The sequence below is a fragment of the Buteo buteo genome, chromosome 25, assembly GCF_964188355.1.
Source record: "Buteo buteo chromosome 25, bButBut1.hap1.1, whole genome shotgun sequence".
Classification (NCBI taxonomy): domain Eukaryota; kingdom Metazoa; phylum Chordata; class Aves; order Accipitriformes; family Accipitridae; genus Buteo; species Buteo buteo.
Genome location: NC_134195.1, coordinates 7,712,750 through 7,732,695, shown reverse-complemented (window position 1 = coordinate 7,732,695; position 19,946 = coordinate 7,712,750). Strand labels below are relative to the sequence as shown.

Genomic DNA, 19,946 nt, shown 5'->3' with positions numbered 1-19,946 from the left:
GCTGTAACAACAAAGTGTCTGTCTGACAGAGCAAGGCAGGACTGCAGCTACTCCCACCTCCAAGACAGCCATATTAATGCAGTGTTCCATCCTGCATATTGTGTCTGCCATCCCATAGGCCTAACGTTTTTTAAGACTGTGTTAGCTTATTCATAGTGCTGGACAAATGTAGCCTTGGAGAAAGCTTGAGAGATGGCTAAGCAGAACATTCCTGGAGCACTGTGTACTTCGTTGCACCCATTTGTTTGGAAAGACAAGCACCTCCTTAGTGCTCCATATAACCTCAGATTCCCCCTTTTCTTACTGGCTGCATTTTTAACACGTCAAAGCCAGGGCCAAGAATCTGTTTGTTGCAACAGTCCTTTGTTCAAGGTGTTCCTCTGGGGTTACCCAGCTCTTTGTGTACTTCTGATTACGTTAGGAAATGTCTGCCATGAAACCAGGATTCTTTTGGCACTGAAGAGACAAAGCTCTTTAAAAAAAGTACAAATACCTCAACCACCAGACCAAATTTGGCAATACAATTATAGGACCTAGCCAGCTAGTTAAACTGAGAAGATAGGTATGTGGATCCCTTACACAGCCTCCATTACTATAGTTACTAATTAAAGCAAAGGAATAAATGGAAAGTTTTATTTATCCAGGCCTTTATCTCAGTAAGTCATTATTTGTTAAGTCATAGTTTATTGGGCTATGAACATTTGATTATATAAACATTTCTTAATTTAACAAGCCTAGCCATCCTTATAATAGATTTTATAATTACCCCAGCAATACTGCACTGATGAAGAAACTGCATTACAAAAATAATTTGGAGCAACATAACTGGAAAGAAAATGTTCTCACCATTGCATCTGCTTTATGCTTCTTCCGTTTAGCTTCCTGCATAAAGTAATCTGCATTGCGTGGCCTACCAGGGGAAAATAAGAAGACATTTTATTATTTTCTGAAGTGCAGAATATTTTAAAGTTATTTTTCCCTTATTTTAAACCTGATTTGCAAACATTTTTTTATGAAGAAAATACACTTATCATGTAACCATGCATCTTCTATTTCCAAATTGCTGCCTGTGGAGACAATAGCATTTATGGCTGTTCTCATTCTTTAGAAGTCAGTGATTCAAAGCAAAAAAAAGCTAATAAAATGCGTTTTTATGGATTATATAAACTGCTTCCCAAATTAGTGCAGTTTTGATCTGCAAAACGGATACAAGCGTTAAGCAGAACAAGCTATTCCGTCTTCTTCTCTCCCTGGTGCTTGCTTAACTCTTTTCTACTCCTCTCTGTACACTGTCATTTGCCTTGGCTTCTCCCTCCTCTCAAAACAAGTGTGTGTTTAATCTCTCCACTTTGAAAACACACATTGAACCTGCTTACCTCCACAACTACCATCTCACCCCCCTTCTCCCTCTTATCTGTAAGCATGCTGAGAGTGCTGTTTACTTTTGCTGCCTGGAGTTCATCTCCGACTCAGTGCTGGGCCACCTGCTGCAATTCCACCGGTGTTGCTCATGCCAATTTCTCCACTGATTTCTCCTCAAACAGATCTCAGAGACTCCATCCCTTCCTTAACCTACCTGAACTACTGACTGCACGGCACAAATTCAACTGCTGTGTCAGTGCTGAAATTCACAAGTCCGTTTCTGATCCAGACTTACCCACTTCCATTCAAACTGAAAACACAAACTGCTGTCACCTTGGCAATGTCTGGTGACCACCTCAGTGAGCTCCTCATGGCTGAAGGAACTTTCTTCATCTCCTCCCACAAGCTCTCCCTATTGCACCTTTTCCAGTCACTGTGGAGAATAGCCATTTGCCATGTCATTTCAGGCCATAACCTTACATCTTCAGTGGCTGCCTCTCATAAAAGTCTTCGCATTTCCTGACCCTGCAGATTCTTCCAGTCTCATATATGTAGGACATGGCTGCCTTCTTTCTCTACTCAGCTAAAACATGTTCTGGTTCTTCTCAGCTTATACTGTGGTTACTGCCATATCCTTGTCTCTCTCAGAGAAGGAAGTTTTGCCTTGCAAAATAGTTTTCTTACTATTGGTTAGAGTGTCATCCCTTTGCCCTTATCTCCTGAAAATGAAATATTCCTGAGTAGTCAGAGTATGAATTCTGATGTTTTTACCATTCATGCTTTTAAGTGCTTGGTGTTGTAAATGATATGGTATTATTGCCACTAAGCAATCTGTTATAGGTTAACCCCAGCTGACAGCTCAGCCCCACACAGTTGCTCACTCACATACCCTCCAGTGGGATGGGGGAGAGAATCAGAAGAGTAAAAGTGAGAAAACTTGTGCATTGAGATAAAGACAGACTAATAGATAAAGCAAAGCAGAACAAGGTATTCATCCACTGCTTCTCATCAACAGGCAGGTGTTCAGCCGTCTCCAGGACAGCAGGGCTCCATCATGTGTGACGGTGACTTGGGCAGACAAAAGCCATCACTCCGAACGTCCCCCCTTTCTCCTTCTTCCCCCAGCTTTTATTGCTGAACATGATGTCATATGATAAGGAATATCCCTTTGGTCAGTTGGGGTCACCTGTCCCGGCTGTGTCCCCTCCCAACTTCTTGTGCCCCCCCAGCCTGCTCGCTGGTGAAGTGGTGAAACAGAAAAGGCCTTGAGGGTGTGCAAGCACTGCTCAGCAGTAATGAAAACATCCCTGTGTTATCAACACAGTTTTGGTCACAAATCTAAAACAGAGCGCCATAAGAGCTACTATGAAGAACATTAACTCTATCCCAGCCCAAACCAGTACACAATCCTAACTAGTTTTTTTTTTTTGAAATTGGGATTTCTCAGCACATTTGTTTAAAAAAATGTTTTGTGTCAGATCTAAAAACCGAGGTCAGTGGAATGGATGAATAAAATATTATTGCTGATAGCAGTAAGAACATGGTGAGATCCTTAACTGAGATCAGTGGGAGCAAGAAGATCTTGGCAGAAGAGGACAGCCATATACACTTCCTTGAGACCATAAGGTTATTCGGCAATGCGTTTACTTAGTCTGTTTCCTTCTACTTATATGCACACAGTTTCAAGGACATTTAATTGCATCATGGAAGGTTAGTCAACCTTATTTTGAAAAGAAGGAAGGCTAAATATCACTAGATGGAAATAAAATTCAAAGTCTGGCTAATTTTGAATGACCTCTGCCTTAAAAATCTTGTTATGAAGAAAACCAGTTCTTTTGATACAACTTTCTTTAAAGTATTATTCTCCCTCAGAACGGAATTTCTCCCCAGCTTACTCTACCCAGTAGGTCAGAAAGGGGATTAAAGACAGGTTTGTGACCCAGTATCTCATAACCTAATACAGTGCAAATACCTCCTGTGCCCAGCAAGATACTAACATTATCTTGATAATAACAAACCATCTGGATTTAGTCTTGGTCAATTATGAAATATTAGACATTGAAACAGTGTTAGGTTGATATAGAAAAATAACTATGTTTTCAGAGCCATTGAAAGCTTAAAAAAAATGTTAAGACCTGTCTCTTCATCTTGTGCAACAACCTAGGTAAGATGGTTTACTGTGAAGTGCCAAAACCCAAAGCAAAGCAGAGCAAATCAACAAGACAGTGGTCTCATCTCTCTGAAATGATCAAAGTGATGAACCTTTACATGATCCTTTCAAACTCAGGTCATTAAAATACGTCCTCTGCAACATTCCCTCCCATATATCACCCAACACTGTATGTCTAATTTGCTTGTTTGAAGCATGATAAGGGGCTGTAAAAACAAAGAGAGATAACACAATGTAATTATTGTCTACTTATTTATAAGTTAATTGTAAAATGGTTTTCAACTTGTAGCAGGATTTATTCTCCCGAGTTATGATTAGCAATGAGGGTATTAGCAAGAGGCATGCACATTACTGAACCAAGAAGCCTGCTTTGAGAACCCTGCTATGGGGTGGTTAACCATAATGCAACATGCAAGAACCGAAGTAATTGGTTTGTACTAAGTCCAATTGTTATTTGGGAAGCCTAATATAAAAAAGAAACTATTAAAAGGCCATTTTAAAGCAAAGCATATATATTCTCAATGTGAATGTTTAGGTATTTCCACAGGAACAATACAAGATTGGTTTACAAATCAGGGGATGCCTAACAGAAATTAGAATTCATTGGGAAAAAATGGATAGGGTATGTTTTCTTCTAGTTTTTTAAACAGAGCTTGTTCAATAGCATTAATAAACACTCTGAGTCAAATTCTGATCTCTTTATGCCATCTATGAAATACTATTCTTCAATTTATCACTACATGTTAATAAACTTCCTATTCAGATTACTAATGTGCATGTTGAGTGAAAATGGAAAGCTGATATGTCCTTTAGATTTAACGTATGTTTATGTACATTGCATACATTTCTTATATCATTTTAGTAACACAATAAGGATGTGCTTGGATTTAATTTTTTCCTGATTTTTTAATAAGAAAGGTTTCAAATTCAGTTTTGTTTAGGCTCCCACTGCACATAAACATCATTTGCCTTTTTAAATCCAGTATACTAGTTTATATTATTATGTCATGAAGTAAAAAAAACAGGAAAAAAACCCTCTTCTATAAGCTCCTTGAAGATAACAGGTTACCTCAGCTCATGGACATATGAAGACACATGAGAAAGCTGATGCATAAATTAATTACTCAGGATAGCTCTTTTGCACACTGAATATTTCATATCTATGAAGTTCACAGAAGATTGTTAATCATGCTCTGATTTTACAGACCTTTATGTTATAGTGACTGAGAACCCATATCTGTTACAAATGTAAAGGTTCATCCGAATTTCCTCTGCAGCTTGGCCTATTTAGTTACACTGGTGATAATCTCAGACTGGAGAATTTGCAGGTAATCTCATTGGATGCTAATTTCAGATAACGTGTTATTGATGAGAGGCATCTTGAGGAGAAGCAAATCTGTTTTCCCACTGACGAGATTCAGAAAGATCTATGGCTAAACCCCTTTTCAGGTCTTTGGGTGAAGATTTGCAATCCTTCTGCAGATCACAGCCTTGCTACAGCCTGAGAAGCCAGAGAATAGAGAAAATTTCTGCAGTATTAAAATGGTACCAGACTACTGGTTGAACTGGAGTGCATGTGAGTAGCAGAAGAAGCACTGGAGTCTGTTAGGCTTACTGGTTATGAATGTAAACTGAAGTCCCACAGAAAGTTGTTCAGTGACTTCTGGTTTTCACATAATTGAGTCAGAGTCTCCTCTTAAGAAGTTATTTACAACTGTATGTATCTATTGGTGTCAGCACTGTCACTTCAGATTTACAAACAGAATTCAGACCTCTCTTTAAAAAAAAAAAAATTAAGAGAAGTCTGACTTCAAATTAACAGGTACAAACAAGTGTTTTATCTCTATTAATAATCTTGACTGCACAAGAAAGCCTTTTGTTTCCGAATATCTGATTGTTGGTACTTTTAGAAATATAGTCGTCTCCAACAAAGCCAAAAAGGAGTTCTAATACACTGCTCTAATGCATCTCATATATCTCTCTGAAAGGCAAGAGAAAGAGTGCAAAGCATCAGTGCCAACTAAGTCAGGCCGCTGGTGAATTCTCCCTGGGATCAAGTGTCATTATGTGAAACTGGCTGCTCTTGAGGAGAATTTACCCTACTATGTTGATTGGGGAAAGCAATCAAGTACCACTGGAACCATTTCAACGCATTCTCAGTCAACACTAGCCAGTCACCTAGGCACTGCAACAGAATCCAGCCTTTTACAGAATAACCCCCCCATGGCTAGATCTGATAGTACAAACAAGGCCAGGCTTCCTTTTCAGCAGCGGCATTCAAACCATTTATGACTTTGACAAGGGCAGCCTCAGTAGCATGGCTGTGGCTGAATCCAGGATGAAATTTATCAAACAATCTGCTACTGTCCAGAATTTCTCTCACTCGCCTTGCCACCACTTTCTCTGGGAGCTTGTCGAAAACCAGCAGGAAAGACAGCAGTTCCATTGCTTGTTATGTTGCGTGGGATCTCAGCGTGAGGTGAGATGCCTGCGGGCATCATAATTACTCCCCTTCCAGAAGCAGCCTTTCAGAATTTCCGGGCTGTTGAGCTCCTAAGAGTGGTGTTACCATTACCCAGGTGAAATGCTTGTGTGTGTATATGTTTCTCTCATCCTATTTAGCTCTATGCCATTACAGCGCATCTCTGCCACCTTTGTCTTTTGCTGCCTTCTCTGAATTTAATTTACTCCAGTTCAGCAGATAATTGCAAAAATGTAAACTCATGCAGTAAAAAAAAAGGGAAGAGAATCAAACAAAGTGAATCAATAAAAGCCTTACTTCGTACAGTAATTTATCAGCATCTACGGCAACATAATCTCCTTGGAACTCAGAGCAACCGCTGGTATTTACAGAGTACAGTGTAGCTTAGATTCCAATATACAATTTTAATTATAACTGCATTCAAAAACACATTTTTCATCTAATTTTTATATTTTATATGAACTAAATACTAAACTATAGTATTTTCTGCTTCATTTACATAATCTACCACTTGTACATTATTTCTTACTGTGGTATGGTGCTTTATGAGGATACATTAAAAAAAAACTAATAAAACTTCAATTAAACATCATAAATGTAGCCAAGTGCATATTTTAATACCCTTCAGAGATAATGCTGCTGAAGTGTTATAAAAAAAGAAACTAGTGCTTCCTCAGTGTACAACAATTGCATGTAATAAAAGCAGCTTAAATCATAATTCTAAATATAGGACCAGTTTCACAACTTTAGTAATCTAGACCCTAAAAAAGTGGGTGTGCTGGAAAGCAATAGAACAGCAAAATAAGCAACTTTAAAATTTGATCAGAGCTAGGGGCAAATCAGAAGAAACTGGCATAGCCAGGGTTAGCCCATGTCCAGTTTTGAAGCTGTGCCAGTAGGCCCTGAACTTTGAGTCCAAGAAGAGAAGAAAATCCTGTAAGAGCAAGTAAACCATGTAAAGTGAAAGATAGGTGTATACAGCCCTGCCTATTTGCTGTTTCATACTGGGACATGTGTCAGGAGCATGTCTGACGTTGAGTCACAGATAAAGGTGGTCATCTTGGGTTTAAAGGATAGAGCTGAGCAGATATTACAATACAAAACAGTGTTCTCCCCTGATGTATCATGGCCTCCTGCTCATTCCACAGCTTAAAAGAAATGCTGTTTTATGGGACATGGCATTGCTGTGTCTGGGCATGGCACATGTGGTGGCACACCAGGTGGGGGAGAGCCCATGGCCCTGCACAAGGTGCGTACCCAGTTATGGGAGTCTCATGCTCACTATGGCAGACCCAGCAGGTCTGGGAAGTTCAGCAGAGGAGCATACAAGTAAAGAGGGCAGAGAGAGTTATTTGTGACCTTTATAAATTATAGTGCTATAGGCATTTCAGAAAGACAAGAACAAAGGATCTGATTGGAGTCGGGCCAAATGTAAGAAAAGTTTACTCAGTTACACAACTACACAACTACTATCTTGTTGGGCTTAGTATAATAAGGTCAATAGCTTAGATTAGATGAATAGATGAATAGTACAGATACGTAGAGAGGGAGTTACTGTTGCAAAAAAATAGCAGACAAAATTAGAGCCTGGCACCTGATTCAAATGAAATGAAGAAGGATAAAATAAGTGGGGTTTCCTATTTTGGGAAAAATGCAAAATCCCCCAGACTAAACATGTCAATGTAGTGAAATACAAGAGACCATGAGAAAGAGTCAAAATCTAGTACAAATTCCTGGGCATGACCCAGATTCGTGACTTAAAAGATATCCATGTGAAATCAATATCCAGACTAAAATATGCAAGGGGAAAGTGTACAAGCAAAGAGAGAGGAATAAAGAAGTATTAACAATAGGGACTTGAGCTTTTGTATTAAAAGCAGAGGGAGTAAACATTACATCCTTGCAGATAAACTACAACTGTGTCTCTTTCAATGTATGCTAAATACGTATTCTGAAATCAACTAATTTCAGTTGAAGGTGGGGGTGAAAGCCTTTACAGTCAGACCTAGGGGGAGAGGGGAGGACCACAGCAGTCCAGGTCTATATTGTTTTAAAATACCATGGAATGACACCTTGAATTCTCAAGAGGCAGCTGAAAATCAAAGGCAGAAAGATCTTTCTGGGAGAGGGACTACCTGGCAGCCAGCTCTGATGTTCCCAGCTCTGATGAGCGAGAAGCCAAGGTGCGGGTGAAACTGTTGAGTGACAGTACATGTGAAACCTGAGTCAATGAATGAGGTACCTACACTGAAAGGAGCAGGCGAACCTGAAGCAAAGACTCTATCCAGGGTTCCTGTACTGCAATGCTTGTCTAAGAAACTTCAGTAATCACAGGATTTGAAAGTAATCATAATCAGGCACTAGGAGATCAGGGAAGCATCTGATAGAGATTTTGGGAATTCATATTTCTTGTGCATTAAGTCATCACAGCCCCTCTGCAGCTCCATGGCTCATTGCTGGTTCTCAAGATGAACAGGGTACTCTCAGGCTAAAAATGAGTTTGAACAGTCTACCTGTGATTCTCTAGGCTAAAGTGGTTACGATCATTTGCTAGTGTGGTTCATTATCACATTATCAAGATGAAAATATCTTTTCTATGTTGAAGGAATGATCAGGAAAGCTCCCAGATTTCCTTGGGGGATCACAGCCTTTGCACCCTAGGGCCATTACAGTGAGCTTTCTAGTCCAAAAGGGAAACTTCTGAGTAATTATATTGTGGAAAATGGACTTGAAGCACATTCTTCAAATGTATGTAAAGATATTTTCCACTGCCACAGGGACAGCAAAGCTGACTTAGGAATTATGCTGCAAATAGAGGCATTAGAGTATCTCTTACACACCACGCCTGTGAATCCTGGCATTGAGGGTGATGAAAACCCACACTGCTCTGTGATCCAGCACAAGACGACAAACCCTGAGTTACATTGGGATGGACTTCTAGCTCTTTGAGGAGAAACTAGTGTTTGCCACCAAACCTGAGGAAAACAAGCTCTGTCAAGAACCAGAAGTGTGGTACAACGGTAAACACCATGGGAGGTTAGATGAGACTTCTTCATATTCCGTACGAGACCTAGACTAGTCACAGAGCTGCAGGGTTTGGAGGGTGCCCATCACCTGCTGTAGGCATCTGCTCATTGCTCACCAGTTGAAGAGGTGAGGAAAGACTGGGAGAGACTGGTGGGAGAGTGTTCTCTCCTATCTGAGAGATTCAGCTTTGCTGCTGGGACCTGGAGGAGCGTTTGCTGAGCCCGATTAGAAGAACCTTGTCCTGCTCACTGTTACGATTCATTGTGGACCAAAGATAAATGCTAGTCAAGCTGCAGAGTAAGAAAAAGGCACATAAAAATCAATCGATGCAAACAAGTCCTCTTTCCTGAGTGGCAAAACTGTCAGAGGCTCTTTCAGATCGGAGTCTGTCAATAAAACCATTCCTTGGCTATGTCTGTGCAAGTGAAATAAGCAGGGCAAGGATACCAGCTCTATCGTTAGATCATCCATGCTCTTTAATTGCTAATACTCTTCCTGGCATAGTTTTGAGCTCAGTCTCAGACAATGCCTGGGCACAGCTCGGGGACAGCACAGGCCAGGGACTATTCTCAGCAGGCAGTAGCTGTTCTTTGTTTTGGGGAGCGAAGACAGTTTAATCATATAAACATAAGCAGTGCTGGACCACTTGCCCATAGGAACAGAGGAGGGGCATGGATGTAGCTTGTAAGTTCAAATGAGGTCCACAGCTCTGGCTTTCCTTTGATGACAGGGAATAGTGGCTATAAATTCTTTACCCTGTAAGAATCTCCTGCTAGAGCTGATTAAGCATCTATTTCCCACCAGACCAAGCTCTCACAAAGTGTCCTTAAAAAGAAAGGAAGTAGGTGGTCTTGCAGAGAACAGGCAGCTTAATTATTTAATCAGGGGAGGCAGTGTCTGCTGTCTAATAGTCTAATGTTATTTTCTCATAGGCAATGTACCCATGAGAAAATTCAGTGCCACAAGTAGGAAGGGAAGGTGAGGAAGAATGGGATGGTCAGATGAGGTCTTGAAATCCCCCAAAGCCAAGAAACTGGGAGCAGTGCAAAGTAAGTGTATGAATTTGTGAGGAACTTAGTGTAGTAGATGTTGGTCTATCTGACCAGTGATTTTTTAGATTGCTGATGAGAAGAAAGAGGAGCCAAGGTCTATTCCTTAACTGTGCTCCTGAGGATGTGCTTGGCACTACAAAAGTCTCTCTAAATACTTCAGAAGATCAGGAGTCCTTGAGGCATTTTGAGCATTGCAAAGTGAAGATGACTTCCAGATGTTGTATGGGAGTCACAACCCGAGAGCACCTTTTCATTTCCACTCTGAGGCAGAAGAACAAAGAAGAGGAAAATGAAAATGAGAGACTTGGGGTTCAAGCCAAAGTAAAGAGATGCACCAAGAAGTTTTATTTTGAGCTCTTTATGAGCTTTATGCATAACACCTTTACAGGTTGAATATTTCCTTGATATATGGCTTACTGGTTGACAAACAAACACAGGAATGCTATCTCACAACAGGTTATGTCTCTTGGACAATGTAAAGCTCGTGGCTGTGTGTAGCACCTAAATCCATAAGGCTGGAAAAAACATTCAATAAAATATGAATTAAAAAAAAAAACAACAAAACAACTGAAGAAGATGTATTATCTTGCTCCTGTAAGGCCAGAAAAAAAAGGAAAATAAATGTAAATGAAGAAAAACCACACCCCAAGTTTGAAAGGGTAACCCACAATGCAAGTGAGAAAATAATCCTGAGGAGCATGTTCTGATTTAGCCATAAGGAAAACTGGGAAGCTGGGAACGCTCTGCTCTTTTTTATACTGCACATGCAGTATTTTGAGGAGGGTGTGGGACTGTGCCCTCGGGCACTCACAGCGTGTCTGTGCTTATCAATTCAAGGACAACAGACTTTGCTCCTAAATGCGGTTATTGGGAATTCTATCATTCAGTGAAATTACAGCAGGACTGCATTTAGCTTGAAGCATTATTATGTAGCCTTGAAAATGTTCTCTTCATAGAGTCAGAAACGGCCCAAAATCCAGGAAATCTTGTTAAGAATTAATACTGGAAACAGCATTGATGTCACTTATACATGTGGCATGCTGGGTACCTCGAAGCATATTTAGAGCAGGCAGTAAATAATGGAAAACCAAGGGAAGTAGGATTTTGCCTCCTTTTGAAGGCTGTTAGCTATATTTACTTTTATATTGCGATGTAGGTGTATACAGCACTCTGCCAAGCAAGATATACTTTTTATTGACCTACTTGTGTTCCAATTTATTGCTAGTGACAGCTGTTGTCAATGATCTGGAGAAAATAAATTGAGAATAAAGCAAAGAGGCACTGATTGGTCAAAAATATTAGTTGTTGTTTTAAATCAAATATAAGGGATTTAGCCTCTTAAAAACTATGGAGTCTGATTAAAATGAAGACTTGAAAGCCATGGCTGGATTACAGTAATTCAGAACTTCATGGATTATGAGATGAAGTACTTCACAGGCATCATTTTAGACAAATGCTGCCATTAGGATTACTACATAATTTTAGACCTACTATATTGCATTTCTTCAAATCCTCTGCTGTGGTACTATATGAATTTGAAAGACACTGGCTGCCATGTTTAATTTGATCCTTCTAACATGTGAGTCAAATTTGTTGACATTTAACATTTGCAGCCAGTCTAATATGCTACATTTCAGTGACTTCTCTGCACAGTAATTTCAGAATCAAGGTCTAGCATAGCTGGTATTCTGGTGGTGTTTCCTAGATCCAGGTTGTGGATGACAGTTGCAGTACATGAAAATCTCCCTCCTCTAGTTAGTGCAACAGGCATTTAACCATTTCTGGTTTTTAAGGGCAAATTAAGACATATTTGATTCTGTGCTTTATCTTATTTGGCTTTTTAGATTGCTTTTTTTAATGGGCCACAAGTTGCATGGGGACATTCTACATGGAAGGCACTATACACGAACAGTTTAATTGTATCTCTCTCTGAAAAAGTGAAGCAGTTTTGTTGAAGATGCCTACCAGAGAAATCACATGTATCACTAATGGAGAAAGCAAGTGATAAAAACTACTTAGGTGATAGAGACAGTGAAAAAAGTTTTCCTATGACAGTATTCTACAGGAAAAATGAAACAAACCAGTCCCTCTGCTTTCATCAGCATCTTGAGGGAAAATCAGGTGAAGATACAATAGTTCTGTTGTAGTTGTTTCTGATTGTGTTTTTTTCCTAATCCAAACAGATGAGCATGTCCTACAATTTTGACTTTTGTCAGGCACACTGATACCTTTCTGCCTTGCATGTACATGTTTAAACTGCAAAAAATTTGAACAGTTGCAAGTAAATTATAAATGATAAAGTATTTTAAGAGATATGAAGAGTTAGGCAGTACTTCTAAACAGTTTCAAACTTCCTCAGGGGAGATTGTTGAATAAATAAATAAAAACATGGAGGGAGGTGGAGAAGGAGGGAAAACAAGGATATATACACAGGGGAGATTTTTCTCCAAAAAGGGCAGAAAAATTGATTTATTCAACTTACGTCTTCTTATGACTGCCACGAATACACACAGAAATTAATCTCACTAGCCTTCTTTTCTTAACACATAAAACAGTTACAGCCTTTTGAAGTCTATGGGAATTATTTATACCATATAGTAGGAAACCTGGATTCTCTTTATGAGAGGCTACTGTCCCTCTAGTTGTCCCTGAGACCAGGTAGTGTGAACAAATCTTACTACTACTACCACTACCACTATTATTATTATTATTATTAGTATTATTATTATTATTATTATTAAAAAGTCCCAGTTCTGGTAGAAAGCAGTTCCTGAGGAAACAAGGCTGTTATGCCAGGGTTTCCTTTGGTATAAAAGTCAGAGATGTTGTGGGTAAAAGTCTGGGAGTACAAAAGGTGCATCAAGGTCACACAGCTTATGGAGCTCCAGGCAGGTCTGAGGCATAGCTTGAACAGAACCTCTTCTAGACTAGCCAGAAAAAATCAGTATTTTCAGGCTAGAACATTACCAGTCAAGAAGAATCTGAATTTTCTAGATACTAGGATTTAAACCTTCATTTTCACCTTTATACCCTGTCTAAATAATACCACATGCTAAATGACCTTGGGAAACAAACCAGCAATTTTAATTTACCAAAAAGAAAAGAAAGACAATTACAAGCTTAAATTATTTTCAGAGGAGGAGAGCAGGGGATGTCTGAAGGATGTAGTGGAGGTGGGGAGGGCCAGGTGTCCCTCCAGGTACTCATGCCAATCACTGCTGCTTCCTACTTGCCCTGTCTTTGTGATATTTTTTCTGAGCAGCAGTAGCAATGACAGCAGCAGCAACCACAGCAGCAGCTGTCAAGGCTCAGGGATGCAAGGCTCCCATATGCCCTCTCCCCTTGCTCCAAAGGGTGCAGAAGAAGGGTGCCTGTCTCCCCCCGCCTTACTACGGTTCTGTATATATTAATAGTCTGATGTGTGCATAATTGATGCCAGAGCCCTGAGGGTACTAATAAAGCCTTAATGGCCCTGACCTGCCTCACGTGGGGCTTCCCCCCTCTGCCCATGGGCTAAAGGAATCCACTCAGGCTCAGGTCTGGGCCTTCACTCGCTGTCCAACTCATTGTAAGTGTGCCTGCCTTCAGCCCTTTGTAGCCACGCTTGTGCCCGGCCGTGGCCCCCGCTGATCTGGACCCTGACCCGGGACTGTCTTCCTGGCCGGACCTCAGCCCTGCCTCGTCCCTGTGCCCGCCTGGCAGTCACTGGGCTGCGCCTGACCCTCACCAGACCTGACCCTGACCTGACTTTCTGGCCTGACCTTGGGCCCTCCTCATCGCCATGGACTTGCCGGAGGACCTAGGCTCTTGGTTGAACCTGGATCCACCCTTGGGACGGCCCTGCTCACCGTCCTTGGGTGTTGTGGGACCGGACCCCTGCCCTGCCAGCTGCGTTCCGCCCCTTGGCTCCTGCCTCCCTCTTCTTTAGGGAACAGCCAGTCCTCGCTGCTCCCTGATGATTAGAGGCTTGATTTATGGTGAAAAATTAAAAAGTTTATATAGCACATCTCATTCATTTCTCAAGGTACATTATTACTATAATACTTTCGGCCATGTCTCGGTTCCTGTTGGACAAATTGTATTTTTCTCTCTTTAAATGCAGAAAATGACATTGTTTTCCTGTTTTAAAGAAGTCATCTGTACTTACATATCATCAAAGATAAGCTTTGTCCTTCTGCAGTCCCTGGGTGTGCTGGACAGAGGTGACCAAGGCTCTGTTTGGGACTGTGGCTTATTGCAGAGAAGAACATTTTCTGAATTGATGTGAATTGCTTTCTAGACAACAAACAGCAGAGAAGACATTGAGGAATTGGCTACTAACTTCAAAAAAGCAACTAATAAACAACAGAGCGTCTTTGCATTGTGTTGTAAATTGGCAGTTAGTTTTCCTACTATTTCAGCAGGGAGTATGTACAACCGTCCTGTCACTGACAGCCACAAATTCACAGATATTGCTCAGAGCACTCTGTAAAGGGCTCGAGTTTCAATGTGATATACAGAAGAAATTGAGCTGAACTATTAGCAACTATCAAAACACTCTGAAACACAGTAAGTGAAATTATTGTAGAATAGATCTGTTGTGGTCATTTAGAAGATCAAGTTATCTCTCTAGCCTTTGGCTTCCAAACTAGCATTGTACCTTGCCTCGGGAGAGCAAGGCTCACTTGTTTGACTTGTTTCATGCTGCACTGCTGATGTGCCTATGTGGTACGAATTTGTAGCCCAAGGTCCAGCGTTCTTTCTGCTCTGGGTTCCTGATCAGCTTGAAAGATCACTGCTCTGTGCCACAGAGGAAGCACGTGTCTTTTGGCAGGGTCTGACGCATTCCCTCAGCTGCAGCCCTGTTCTTCACGTGGCCTCATGAGCCCTTCGTCCTACCAAGTGACCTGCTGTGTGGGCTACTATGCACCGGTACAGTGCAAAGCAGAGGGCTCCACGTTGGTTTTGGTTGATAATCACTGCCAGAAAACACTGTTCTGTTCTGTCAGGTGACAGACAAACACAACAGGGAAATGGGCAAAAAGCTCAAACAGATAAAAGCCACTCCCTGGCTTGCAGTCTCTGACACAAATTCGAAGGACCACTTGGGCATGCCAGTTAGGTGCCAGTGGGAAGATGGGATAAAACAAAGCTGACTTTAACATTTATAGTTCATGAGATCTCATCTTCTATATGGCACATCCAGATCAGTTCAGCAGGCTAAAGTTTTCAGATGAATAACCAGATATGTAAGAATTTTATTGCAAAGGTTGTTAAAATGTTGACCAAATGGTGCATTGCTAGGCTATGCAGAAAATCTCAGTGAAATGCATTTGCTAAGGGTGTGGATCATAAAGCAATCACCTTTTACTTTTGATTTCCAGCACATTTGCCTGTGAAGGAATTTAAATTGTTTCCAAGATACCCAGTGAAGAATCATATAATTATAATTCTGAATGGGTTATAAACTTCTAAACTTATGTTTTAGAAGTTAAAATGTTAAAAAATTTACATTTAATCCATGAAAAAATAAATTAATGACTATGATATGTTAAAATGCCTTTTTATTGGAATATTTTTATGTAATTAATTTTATTTCAATTTATCAAAAGCATCTGTGAGATATTCTTGAAACACACAATTTATGATAACTTGTTTTTTAAAAACTGTCCAAAATTAAGATTATAGTTACTACTTCCCTGTCCACTCTCAAAAATTAAATATATTTAAGTATATATGTAACATATACATGGGGCCAGTTATCCCCACAGCAAAAGTGGCTGGAAGAGACCACTGCTACAACTCAGGTAGTTTGTTTTCCTGAGAGTTGCTTAGGCACTAATACTTAGGCTTTTGAAGCCTCTTACATATCAATTAACAAATACAACAAATAGATATAGGATAAAAATACATAAATGGCTTTTGTAGCAAGAAGAGGAGCATGGGCCTTTCTAGCAGCAGCAGAATGTCCTTACGGCTTGACTAGATGCTCCAGCAGTGGTGTCGAGGTTTAACCCCAGCCACTCACTTGCTTCCCCCACACCCAGTGGGATGGGGGAGAGAATCAGAAAAAAAAAAGGTAAAAGTTGTGGGTTGAGATACAAACAGCTTAATAGAGCAGAAAGGAAGAAACTAATAATGATAATAATAAAAAGATAATAATAATAAAAAGATTGGAATATACAAAACAAGTGAAGCACAATGCAATTGCTCACCACTCGCCGACTGATGCCCAGTTAGTTCCTGAGCAGTGATCCCCCTGACAGGCCACCCCCCCCCCCCCCCAGTTTATATACTGGGCATGACATCACATGGTATGGAATACCCCTTTGGCCAGTTTGGGTCAGCTGCCCTGGCTGTGTCCCCTCCCAACCTCTTGTGCCCCCCCATCCTTCTTGCTGGCTGGGTATGAGAAGCTGAAAACCCCTTGACTTAGTTAGTATAAATGCTGCTTAGAACAACTGAAAACGTCAGTGTGTTATCAACATTTTTCTCTTACTAAATCCAAAACATAACACTATACCAGCTACTAGAAAGAAAATTAACTCTATCCCAGCCAAAACCAGGACAAGTGGACATCAATATGATGGCACCCGAATTGCTGCTTCTAGGTATTTTACACAAAGCAGAACAGCTTCAAGGGGAGGACATGACAATATTCTGCCCTTGCTCTTCTACTGGCAGTGTCCTGTAGGCTGGAGGGTGGGGTATGATTTTGTGAAGTGAGAGAGAGGGAGGTGTGAATTCCCTCAATCAGAAGAGCTAACAGGCTCTTTACTCCAGCATCCTAATCACAGAACTCCTGCATAAATGGGTGCAGCATCTACCCCTCTCTCTCCCTGCTCTGAAGGCAGTGGCTACCACGCGGTGTAGTAATATGGCCTTATCTGGAAGAGCACTCTGGACACATTTAGTGTGAGCAAGCCTCTCTGATAAGTACCTGAATACCTGGGCTCTGATGGAGCTGAGTCGTGCGACTGATGTTAAGCTGTTCACCAGCGTCAAGAGTAAGTAGAAATGTCTGAGAAAGTTGGTTGTAAGACATGTAGGAGAAATTGTATGCAGGCACGCTCATGGTTAGGCAGGGGCCGAGTAGATGCCTTGTACAGTAGAGGCCTTATACACCACACTTTTGGATGTAGGGCACTTGCATCGTGCCCAGGCAATACTCTGGAGGCCTAAAGCCATTCGTTCTGGGCCATTAGCTTTTACCTTTTGCTTATGTAGCCTTTGTTATTTGCCTGCTTTACAGCCTGCCCTCTTTCCTTTCTTCTGTGCCTTGCTAAACTCCAAACCAGAAAAGCTGAACTTAGAATACGACATTCATTATTACAATTTTTTTGCATATAACAATCTGCAAAACTATCACAGACTGCAATACAAAGTGAGAAATATAGAGCTAGGCTTTATATTGTGAACAACAGCATAAACTTACATTGAAGTCTCCGGGATGTGGCTGCGACTGGATTTCACCCTTATGTTTTTTGCTGGAGGAGATGGAAGGTAATAGACTGCTGCCATTAGGTCTGCTGGAGGAAGTTAAATCATCGTTGGAGTATTTGTGTTTTGATGCATCAGAGAGGGGAGAGACGGGTGACCGAAGCATTTTCTCATTTTTATTTATTGGTATTGCCAAGCTGGAAATGGAAATTACAGTAATGGAGTGTCACAAAGCTGGCTTTGAGAAAGGTAAATGTTTTATATATTACCAAAACTTTGAATTTAAAACCTGCTGGCAGGATAAAGTCTATTGGTATCTGGAAACAAGCTTACAGTATTGGGACCAAGAGTTCATTTACAAATTTGTATCGTGTTTCTCCTCTTTCCCTTCAAGGCAAATTGTAATTCTGGAGTTAATATAAAGTCTGTATCACAGTACTTGAAAAAAAATACAGAGATAAATGGCCACTTGCTCACCATTTCTTAAGGGATAGCTGGAGACGAAGATTAGGCTGTGAAGTGTAAGTTCAGGTTATGGAGCCCTATTTCACCATTACAGGTGACAATTTATAAGCCATGGCAATAAAACCATATGTGAACTAAAAGAGGAAATGTGTTTAAAGATGACTGGCTTGTCTTTGTGCTCAATGCCCAGCCTTTGGTAGCACTGTTTATACTAATCTAATACAGATTTTGAAGACAAAGAAAGATAGGCTGGTAGTGCAGACAAAAGGAAACATATGCAAACAGTAGACGCAGAGAAATGTGAGCTGCTCTGTCTTTTAAAGAAGAAAGCTATAACACAGACAGTATTTTCAGCTTTTATTTATTTGGGAGAAGCTTTGGATGAGGAGAAGTCAGACAGACCGTAAAAATATGCCCAGAAATAAACTTCAGATGCACTAATTTGAAGAAAATATTTAGCTGAAAATCTTAAAGCAACACACACAAAATAAAAGTTTCTTCAAGGAGACAGTCTGCGTTAAGACTAAAACTGTGATTAAGGTCAGACAGACTATTTTAACACAATACCTTTCCCTGTCACATTCCCCTTTATTCAGCCTATTACTTTTTATGGACAATTCTCACTTCTTTATAGTTACTGTATCAGACAGTGTACACTTAATGGAATTGCAGAAAAGAATATGGTACAAACTATACTTTATTTCTGCACATAATTTCAGGGAACAGGGCTAATTAAATGTGCTCTTATCATACATTTGTCCATTTATCTGGCAAGTCTTTAAAAACTAGCTGTGAAAGAAGCCATGAATCGTAATTCAGAACCTTTCCTGTTTCCCACAGTGTAGTACCTTTAAAACGCAATGTGAACTGTTTTGCTTTAATGACCAATGCTGTTTACAAAAGCAAGAATCAGGGTGTGTAAGATGGGCAACTGTACCCTTCTTCTTCCCCTAAGAAAAATAAGATCTTTAGGACTATTTTGAATGTGCAGGCTGATGCTGTCATTTCTTTTCCTCTTTTCAAACATAAACCCATGCCTTGCCATGTTTATATATCACTGTCAAAGCGCAGACCTAAAGCACCCAAGAGAAGCCATAGCTCTTTGGAAGTGTACCCAAGCCTCAAAAGCTTGGCCCAGAGCTTGCGAGGCGTAGCTGCAATTTCTAGTTGTGTTGCAGACCTTCTACGTGGCCTTTGGCACATTGCAGAGGGCCCACCTAAACGTGTTGTGAGCAAACTGCAGCAGCACAATCATCTTACACTGAGAAGCCATGCAGGACAACTTGCAGTGAGCTGTCATCTGCTGGGACTGGGCAGATCGTGGCATCCGATGTAGGTGCAAGATATTTGGGGGTATCTCTGCCTGACCCTGCAGCCTTTCTTGTCAAACAGGGCTTTGCTTAATCTGCACCTCAGACTGTAATTCCACAGTAGAAAATGCTCATGTCTGAAGGTGGTTTTGCTCCTCTCTTTGCTACCAGCCCTCAGCTGTGCTGACAAAACTGGCTGACTGGCTCTGCTGAGAGCTGAATAATAATAACCCAGCCAAAAAAAAAAAAAAGAGTTCTGGTTTCAGACAAGTTTCCTGAGTGAATTTACAGGAGACCCTCACAGGCAGCTATGGTGGCATAACTGGAGGGGGGATGTGCCAGCATGAGCAGCTGCTGGTTGCAAGATGAACAGGAGGTCCTGGTATCTGCACTGCTGGTTTAGCTACAGCCTCAGGAGCCCATCCTCAGCTGTGGCAATATTAGCATTTGATATCATGTCCTACAGTAGCATAAACCACAGAAACATCTTGGAAGCAGGGCAGACCAGGGAAGAATTGGGAGGCAAATATACATTTAAGACCTTCTTTGTTTCTTTAATGTACAGTTGCTACCAGGAGTACTGCATATAATGTCAAGAAAAACACAAATTATTGTCCTGCTTCCAGGAAGCACAGAATTAACCCTGTGACATAGCAAGA

General features: G+C 40.8%; 1 protein-coding gene across 1 annotated transcript in view; it reads right to left on the bottom strand.

Moving 5' to 3' along the window:
- AFF3 (ALF transcription elongation factor 3) overlaps positions 1-19,946 on the bottom strand; it is a 383,003-nt gene that overhangs the window by 14,204 nt on the left and 348,853 nt on the right. Inside the window, exons 15-17 of the mRNA XM_075057215.1 lie at positions 17,508-17,709; positions 14,241-14,368; positions 847-910 (exon numbers count right to left, since the gene is read on the bottom strand). Coding sequence (XP_074913316.1) covers positions 847-910; positions 14,241-14,368; positions 17,508-17,709 — 394 coding nt within the window. The remainder of the gene's footprint in view (positions 1-846; positions 911-14,240; positions 14,369-17,507; positions 17,710-19,946) is intronic.